Source organism: Astatotilapia calliptera, chromosome 5 (genome assembly GCF_964374335.1).
Source record: "Astatotilapia calliptera chromosome 5, fAstCal68.1, whole genome shotgun sequence".
Lineage (NCBI taxonomy): Eukaryota > Metazoa > Chordata > Actinopteri > Cichliformes > Cichlidae > Astatotilapia > Astatotilapia calliptera.
In genome coordinates, this window is record NC_137426.1 from 14475505 (window position 1) to 14484823 (window position 9319).

The 9319-nt window shown below is 42.6% G+C and overlaps 1 protein-coding gene across 4 annotated transcripts; it reads left to right on the forward strand.

The window, feature by feature from the left end:
- Window positions 1-350: 350 nt before the first annotated feature.
- Window positions 351-7058, forward strand: ccdc51 (coiled-coil domain containing 51). 4 transcript variants are annotated; one of them, XM_026167335.2, is made up of 7 exons: window positions 351-489; window positions 977-1057; window positions 1131-1338; window positions 1441-1578; window positions 1695-1859; window positions 2607-2813; window positions 3408-7058. In XM_026167335.2, exons 2-7 carry the CDS (start codon window positions 1053-1055, stop codon window positions 3969-3971), a joined length of 1287 nt encoding a protein of 428 aa, XP_026023120.2. In that variant the 5' UTR covers window positions 351-489; window positions 977-1052; the 3' UTR covers window positions 3972-7058. The 4 variants fall into 4 exon arrangements, with proteins under 4 accessions (XP_026023120.2, XP_026023122.2, XP_080157336.1 ...); XM_026167337.2 differs by having other exon boundaries at window positions 1137-1338; XM_080301210.1 differs by lacking the exon at window positions 351-489 and adding an exon at window positions 672-865 and having other exon boundaries at window positions 1137-1338.
- The last annotated feature ends 2261 nt before the right edge of the window (window positions 7059-9319 follow it).

Sequence of the window (9319 nt, forward strand, 5' to 3'; positions counted from 1 at the left end):
CCGAATGGTCCATTCAGTCCCAATAATTTAAAAAAATGGCCTAAAATATCTTCTATCTTCCGTATGTATATCCCAAAACAGAAAAAAATCGTAATATGGCACATTTTTAACTGCCGATTGGTCAGAGAAAACGTTATCTTTAGCGGCAGCTAGCATTAGCCAACTATAAACGTGCTAAACTGAAAATCGTCAGTATCTTTTAAGATGTGCAGATTTTACAGACGAATCTCAAATGAAGCAATCTCCCACCTTCTCTTCCAGACATGGTTACAGCTTGTTATAAAATTTAAATGAAAGGAAAGTTTGCTGCGAAGACAACTGGTACTTCTCGCTAATCCGCGCTGTTAGGTCCCCGTTGAACCGGAAATAGAATGACCGCTTGTTGCCTGTCTCAAAGAAAATTCTTGACATCAATATGCTACAATCCTGTTACCCTAAAGAAACGTAATTCGTGTCTTATGCGTCCGCTGACATAATTGAAGAAAACGGGTATGTTTGCTCTGTTATATCGCTGTGTACATAACAGTATCACCAGAGTCCCAAAACAGTTTAAAACTTATGAAAAGTCAGCTAGCCGGTAGCTACATGGAGCAACATCTAGCTAGCTAGGAAGTAGGTAACCTTGGTGGAAAAGTACTCTTGATATATTTAAAATTATATCCAGACATTTTTTGAACCGAATCTGTGACAAAGTGCAGTGCTCGTGAGGTCCTGCACCCACCGGGAACGAGTTTGACTTATTATTGGCAGACTAAGCTCTCACTGTGCCTGAATTGCCTTTGAAAGCGTGCCTATAACCACTACTACTAAGCAGGATTTCTGGGAGGTTTAAAAGTTATCTGAAGAAGCTCCATATTACTAGATGGTCTGTCTTCTACAACAGCACACCCCCTGCGGACTGCCTTATGCAAGATGCCACAAATCTTATAAAGCTGACAGTTAATCAAATTAAATTGTTTTCCCTTTATTCTCCCAGGTGCCTGTTCCAGTGTTGGCTGCTGTGACGGTCAATCTCTGACTATTCTTAACCTGTACTGCTGCTGCTCTGCTCAATGAGGTACTGGTGTGAGCATTGTATCTGTATTTGTGATTGTAAATATAACTGGATAATGTTATCTTTACTCTGTCAGGTACAGAGGTGCTCAGATCTATCTCTGGGTTCATGGCTCATGCTGTCTGTCCCGCTACTCACTGCCTGGCAAACTCACTCAGGTACGAACCTACAGTGCTCTCCATCAGCCTGGTTCATCACCATCACCACCTCCAAACAAGCCTTCCCCTTCTGAAGGGAAAAAAGGATCAGAGCTTCTGAAGGAGCGTGCCTTGACTGTCTTACAGGTACAAAAAGGATCTTCTTCTTACGGTAACAACAGAACTTCAAAACACAATGAAACAAATTTGAACACTGTCATCCTTTTTCTCTCTTCTCTTATCTTTAAGCATGCAGGTGAGTTTGGGCGGCAGTGGAGTCAGAGGTCGGCTCAAGCAGCCACTGCCACAGTAAACCACTGGTGGGAGAAGTACGAGGAGTTTGTGGGGCTGAATGAGGTCCGCGAGGCTCAGACAAAGGTCACTGAGGTCAGTAAAAACACGGCGTCCAAGTTTAGTCTGTGCCGACATGACTTAGTGGATAATGAATAAGGAATGTCAGGTGCTTGTTATACAGTTCTCTGACAGATCTTTGTATTTTCCAGGCTGAGGCAGCATTCATGGTGGCCAGAGGGATAGTTCGTGAGGCTCATGCTAGCCTGGAGGCTCAGCAGGGCAGGCTGAAGGAGATCAGAGACCGACTGGACAGAGTCTCAAGGGAGGAGCCACACTACCTGGAACTGGCCACAATGGAGCACAAACTCCTACAAGTGAGCTGAAGCTATTAAAATACACAAAACCCATGTCCTTGAGTCATTAAAAATTAAATGTCTTAAATTTCATGTCGCTTTTGTTGTAATTTGTTTTTCAGATGGTTTGTTTAAAACAAACCAAAATCTCACAGACAGTCGAAAAACCACAGAGATTCACTTTACTGCCATGAGTGACAAGAAATAAAATTAAATACCGTACTGCAGGTATCACTGGTTTGTTGGAGACTATTAAGCATGGATTTAAAAACAAATTTTTTATTTATTTTTAATTGAGGTCAAGACTTCCATAACAACACGTGGTCCATCAACTGTTGGTTTAGGTTTTATAGTTGGTTTGAGGTCAGTAGTGGAAGTGGAAGTGCTTTTATTTTGAGTTAACCACAGTTCACATTATACAATCATACATCATTAATCTCCTAAGACCTGAACTTTTCCATGGCATGCATTTTTAATTACTCTTTGATATTTGGGCGTATTGGGACCCAATGAATGTAAGAACAAAGAATTACCAGGTTTTTATTTTTATTTTTTTACCTGATTTTGGTTTCTAACATTCGTTAGACATTCGTTTAAAGTTTCTATAGTTTCCTCGTAAGTGGATATCAGGCCCTTGTAGAGCAAAATTGAGTATTTTGGTCTAAATAACCCAAAGTGTGATGTCCACATATGTGGATGCCAGGTCCTAGGAGGTTAATGATGTCTGATAAAAAGATTGAATTGAACCCCACCTCTCTGTCACTGCAGGAGGAGCGCCGCCTCCGGACAGCGTACGAGGACGCAGAGGGTTCAGAGAGGGAGAAGTTTTCTTTATTCTCTGCGGCCGTTAGAGGAAGCCACGAGAAGGAGAGGACGAGAGCAGAACGCACCAAGAACTGGTCCATCATTGGCTCGGTGCTCGGAGCCCTGATCGGAGTCATGGGGTCAACATATGTGAACCGAGTCCGCCTGCAGGTGAGGAGGGGTGCTACACTAGGGGACCTCATTCAGTGCACCGATTCTTTTTTTTTTATTTCTTTTTTTTTTTTTTTACCTGAAGCAACTGCGCTGGCACTGTTCCAACACCCTCCCCTAAACTCTAGGTCTTACTAAACACTAACAACAATGTGAAGCTTTGTACCTGTTTTTGAAAAGTGTCTCATATTTTTTTATTAATGTTTTTAGCTTTACTGTTATAAATGCCAACAAGAAATAAGAAAATGAAAAAGATGAATGAGAACAGTTGACAAGCGTTGTTGAAACTGCGAGTGAAATGGAGTAAGTGGTGGACTTTCTCAGGAACTATACCCATACCCAATAGCACTGTAGTTCCTGTTTCTGGAAGGTTTGCTATGCAAAACCTACTGCCATGTTCCTTTAAGAGAGCCTTCATGAGGCCAATTTTGGACTTAAAAACAGGTTAAGTTAGAAAAATGACTGGACTAGCCTCCTTAATGTAGATTTTTCCTTTAATATGTCACCCATCTGTAATTAACACTTGCCTTTATCTGATCCTCACCAAGACAGCAGTTATTTCAGCTCATATACGTTCTCTTTTCTCCTCTGCAGGAGCTGAAGAATCTGCTGCTGGAGGCCCAGAAAGGTCCAGAGAGCCTGCAGGAAGCCCTGAAAATCCAGGCTGGAAACCATCGCTCCCAGCAGGACGAGCTCCGAACGCTCATTGACAGTCTCAGAGTTGCTCTGAGTGAAACCTTCGCACAGAGGAGAGCTGTTCGCCAGGACAAAGAAGGCACAGCCCCACACTCGCCCTCTGTGTCTGTTTCAGCCTTAAAAGATCTCCACACTGGAAGCAAAAGGACCGAGTCCCTCTTAGAGTCCCTGCCACCAAAACTGGGACAACTGGAACGAGGGCTTGGGAAAGTTGAAAGTGAAGTGTCAACCGTGAGGAAGCTGCTGGAGACCAAACCACAGCTTCAGACACAAGCTGGTCAGCTGCTACATGAGAGACCAGAGAGAGCTGAGTCTGAGGCAGTGGTGAGGAGTCTGGAGGAGACTCAGAGGACTCTGGGAGAACAAATCAGGACCACCAATCTTTATAATGCAGTGTTTGCCTACACCGCCACTGCCATCACCATCTCTGCTGTCTACCTGCTGCTCAGAGGAACTGGTTAGATACGATACCTCCAGTTTGAATATGTAAATGTACGGGAACACTATCGGGCACTGGGACTAATAATCTGAACAAATGAGTGCAAATTACAAACCGCAGTGAACTCGGTTTATCTAATAAACTGGCTGCAGGTGTTGATTTGGGTTTATTATCTACCTCTGCTGCTTACTGCACTAATGAGGCTGAGGACTTATTTTAACTGCTTCTAAATATTTAAAATTCACTGATCTCAAGCTGGCAGATAAACTAAATGTTGGTGAATGTCACGTTTAGCAGCTTAGAAGAGAATCCCACATTACAACAACTAAAAATGATGTTTGTTGTCGAAACTGAACAAACCGCTGAATCAGACTTCTCAACAAATATCCACAAGAAACTTGAGTCTGGGTTATTATAGTTTAGCATTATAGGTTTAAATAAAAGAATAATAAGTAAAAGGTAGACTTCTGAAGGAAAAAAATTAACTGGTGTGATATTCTGTACTTTTACAGATACAAAACTATAGTAAGTCTGACTCGAGTTCTCCAGCACATTGTTTAGGTGAGTTGGGTTGATTGATTAGCTGATACAGACAAATTCATGGGGCCTTATTATTCCTGCTTCTTACCCATGTTCATTCTCTCGTGTCTTTTGCTGCTAAGTTTTCCACTACTTTTAAAAGCTGGTCTCTAAATGTCTCTGTGTGGTCTTTGGTACTAAGGAGGTCAATACACTTGAGAGCTTTCTCCTCTGAAATCAGCTGCCTGCTGTAGCTGAAAATAATGCTACAACGGCAGTAAGAGTGGACCACAAAGACAGAGTTAGATAAAAAATCTTTATCAATTATGATAACTTCAAGGCTGGTATTGACAAACCTTTTGTGGTGCATATATCCTATGTACTTATCTTTCCATTATACTTTAATTATAAATCAGAAAACACTGCCAAAATGCATCTTACCGTGCAAGAGTTCAGATTTTCTGTACTTTGTGAGAAGGCGGCATACAGAGAACAAAGTAGTAGCTCAAAAATAATAAAATCAAGACTTGTAGATGTCAACACCGTCAAACAGAAGTAGAAATGGGACATAATCAGATGTGGGGCCAGGTGGTTGCAGTGCCATGTGAGTTTTCAGCGTCTTGATTCAGCCTTATACTCGTCAGCCTTGGATGTAGTTAGTTGACCAGCTGAACCTCAGAGGGACCACATCACAGGTCATGATTGCACCACTGGCATTCACCTCCAAGCTAAAGCAGGACGGAAAACTGAAGGGAGCTGAAATTTTAGTATGTAAGGAAAGACATGTTCATTTTGATTTAGATCTGAAAACCTGTATCTTTGATTTCACGGGACATAATATTGTGTTTAAGATGAGGATAAATATAGAAACGAACAATAATGAGAACTGTGTTTTCATTAACATGAGAAAAGTCACTGAGATGGACTTCAAAATATATTTTGTTCTTTAGATAAAACTAAATATTTACCTGAGAACAACCACACCTATGCACTGCAGTGTAACACCCTCTTAACCCTCTCCAGTACTTGAACCCGTGTGCCGTCATGTTGGTGTCGGGCTGTTATGTAGCTGATTATTTGTGCTGAAATGAGCGATGATCCTTGTTTATTAAACATCCATATGAAGAAACTGCTGTTGCAGAGAGTGATTTGCAGGCTAATACTGAATGTCTGTCTTCCTTTGTTTACCTGAACAACTCGTGAAAGAAAAACTGTCTTTAAATGGCTCTTATGTCTGAATAATAACACTAAATACAAATATATTCAGTTTGTTATCATTCATCACAGCAAACATAGAAATTCTTTATGAAGAAAGATATTTTATACACACAAAAAGCCTAAGTTATACATCTGTCGCAGATCAGCTTTTAGAACTGAAACAAAACTTTCAGGCTTAATGTGTAATGCCCTCTGTCACCAGTAGGGGGCAGCCGCTTAACACTGATGGAGCACGCTGCTCTCAACTTTCTCCGGTCTGCTGAACAAGTCGGAAAGGCCGCTATTACGCTGCTTTTTATCGCTGCACAGCATATTGTGCTCATTCAAGGAAGGGGACGCTTATCCTGAATGACCTTATAGTCCTTAAAGACAACCTGCTATGCTCATTACCAGCTCTATATTTTTATTATTGGCCTTTGCACGAGTCACAGTTCAAAATAAAACTTTTTTATTGGTCTGAATTTATTCTAACAGTGTTGCTTCTGGTGACTTTAACTGCTGAAGCATTGTTCATGAAATCTTCACGGACAAAAAAAACAAAGTTTGTTTTTTCCCAGTCTTGTTTGGAAGAACTGGTTTGTGCGCATTATCTTTCTCTTTTAAAAATGAAAGCGACTGTGAGTAAATCCTTGTAGCTAAAGCATGTCACGTGTTGTGGAAACAAGGAAAGTTTGCATGTTCACGCGTCCAAATTTGGCGCGTCTCTTTGTAAATCTACTGCAGCAGGTGTTGGTCTTTATTTAGAACAAGGACACACACTCATTTTTATTAACTGATTAATGTTGATGGTGATTTGGAAAATAAACTTGTTCTTTAAGCTCTTTGAAGCTCAATAAATATTTTGGGCTGAAAAGGATTAAAGTTTTAATCATGGCAAAGACTTTTGGCTTAGAAACAAAGTATTCTGTCCGATTGGCCTCCCTGCTGCTGCGGAGCCTGGGACGGTCTGCTTGCCTCCACCCCGGGGCGAAGGGTAACATCTCTTGGGTCTGGGTTCTGTTTCCCCCTCTGGGGGCGAGGGTACCTGGACCCGGGGTATAGAGTATGTTTTGGGAGTGTGATTGTGTGTACATGTCCATTTATGTCAGTCCTTACGTTGGGTGAGTGCTGAGTGTTTGTATATGTGTGCATGAGGGTGGGAATGCATGTTTGTGTCTGTGTGTGCCTGTTTGTCTGTGTCTATATGTCAGGTCAGGTCTTAGACTCCACCTCTCTGGGAACTCCCAGGCCCTCCAAGGCCTATCTCCCCTCAGCACACTCCCTGCCGGTGACTGATGCCCTCAGGGGTCGGTGCATTGGTGGTTCTTGGTGTCCGGGGCTGGGCACTCAGGTATGTACCAGCTCACTCCCGGTGGCTACCTGGCGGGGCCTGGTGCCTGTTGCTCGGTCAGCCCTCCTCCGGGGTGCGGGGGGCCCTCGGGCCTCCGGCCTCTGGGCCTGCGGCTCGGTTCATTCTGGCACAGCTGGCTGCCGGCAGAGCCGGCGGGTACGCCGGTGCAGCCCCCTCTAGCTTCTGCTCGGTGGCTACTGGGTGACGCCTCGTCTGGGGATCCTCAGCCCTTCCCATGAGGGTGGCACGGATGCCCCTCCGGTGGTCCTCCTTGGGCTCTCGTACTCTGAGGCCTCTGGATGTCTGGGGCCTGGATCTCCTCCATGCCTGCTTCATGCCCTGGGGGACAGGGCTATGGCTCTCTACATCCTCTTGCAGACCATTACATGTGGAAACCATTTGAATACAAGCGCGCTGATCCACACAGGTGTGCACACGGGTGTTCACTGTTCGTAGACTTAAATTACACCTTTCTTGGCTGCTACTTCAAAGCACATTGTGCGCTGTCTGTCCTGCGTGCTGCACAACAACATTGAATTTTTAGTATTTACTGCTGTTTACACTTAGCTAGATTAATGTGATGGTGTTGTGTTTAGTATATTGCTTTGGGGTTTTTTTTTTTTTTGCTTGTTTTCTATTCTTCTTCTCTCAACAGGTGATCCAGGAGATTTTTTTTCTCCCCCCCTTTCTCACTGTCCCTCTCTCCTTCTGTTTTTCTTTTCCTTCCTCTTTCTTTCTCCCTTTCCTATCCCTCACTCATGTCTGTCCCGTCTGTAACATTTGAAAATAAAATATAATAAATAATAAAAACAAAGGTCGATCAAATGGACCAATACGGCAATGCCATGATGATCCATTCGGCAAAATAAATCCATTGGGTATCCTTGTTGGTCTTCAGACAACAATTCTGAGGCTAAAGAACCAAATGGGACAGGCAAAGAAAAAAGAAAAGAAACAAAGTATTCATGGAGTGAGCTCATCAGACCTCTGACTGGGGCTACATTAGCTGCTTCTTGCACAACAAACTGAATCCCAGAGAGAAATGAAGACATTTGAGCATGGTGGGAAACACAGGTGCTGAGGAAGAAGAATGAGTCAAACAAAAACAAAGCATTCCTCCTTAGAGGAAAGAGAGTCAGCGCTTAAAACTCAGTGCATGTTGGGTCATCTGTTAAGACGCAAAGATCTCAGTAAAATTTGAAATTGCAGTGTTGCAGAAGCAAATTGAATCGTTTCACAAAAACACCACAAAATAAAGATGAGATGCATAAAGAAGTGTGATGCTCACTTTGTAAGGAGAACGTCTATAGTGTTTGACCTTTTCCCTTCTTGTTCCTGACTTCATGCCGAAAAAGGTCCCAAAGACTCACATCCAAGCATCTCGGTGCTGTTCTCGTGACTGAAAGTCTCTCAACAGCAAACATATTGTATGCTTGACTTTATTCCTTGAAACTATGCCATCACAAGTTTCTCTCAAGGCAGCAGCAGCCTCATGATGAGTTTACATCCTTCTGTCTTCTAGAAATGGCTTCATGGAACATGCTGAAAAGTGGGAACACCGCCGTGTTTGTGCTGTTGTTCTATTTTGGGGAATTTTAAATAGAATTGTCTGAATAATAACATGACTTCCTGTGAAGTACTGGCCATCTCAGAAATATGTGCTTCAGTTTGTCCACCTGTTATTTAGCACTAATTAGCAGTTATTTGTGTCTGTACATTTTACCTGTGCAGCTCATCGACCAGCTAACCAAGCTTACAGAGTGTCATCTTGTCATACAACAACAAAAACAACACAAGTCCAGAGACCAGCCTGTAAAACAGCCTATGGATACGTTTCAGATTGACAGTTTGGCAAAAATGGTTGGCGTATTCCTATCTTCAGAATGAGGAATACTCATAATTTTGATGCTGGAATTGAAGCTAAAGTGTCGACCCTTCCTGAACTATTTTAGGTCATTATAATCTCATGATAGTGCGACCTCACTCCTCGTCCTCCCACCTTTCTGCTATATCTTTTCATTAATTCAGTTCTTTATTTCTCTGTTATTATTTATTTCTTCACCTGATTTTGAAATTAAAACCAAAGCACAGTAAGAGGGGGGAAATGTAAACCTGTCAGTATGTAAATATATCAAACTGAGCATGAAAGAGTGAGAATGCAAGTAAAACAATAAACAGAGAGGAGGACGAAGAGGAACAGAGACAGTGAAGGGCTCCGAATAATGTGAGGGGGAGGGAAAAGTCTAGTAACGTGCCTCCTCACATGACAGCGGTATCCAGGTCACGCACTTCAGCCACTCTGTG

Excerpts from the sequence above, each read along its gene's own strand:
- ccdc51 (XM_026167335.2), top strand. Across the intron at positions 1,860-2,606 it reads TGGAGCACAAACTCCTACAA|GAGGAGCGCCGCCTCCGGAC; the intron begins GTGAGCTGAAGC and ends CTGTCACTGCAG. Across the intron at positions 2,814-3,407 it reads TGAACCGAGTCCGCCTGCAG|GAGCTGAAGAATCTGCTGCT; the intron begins GTGAGGAGGGGT and ends TCTCCTCTGCAG.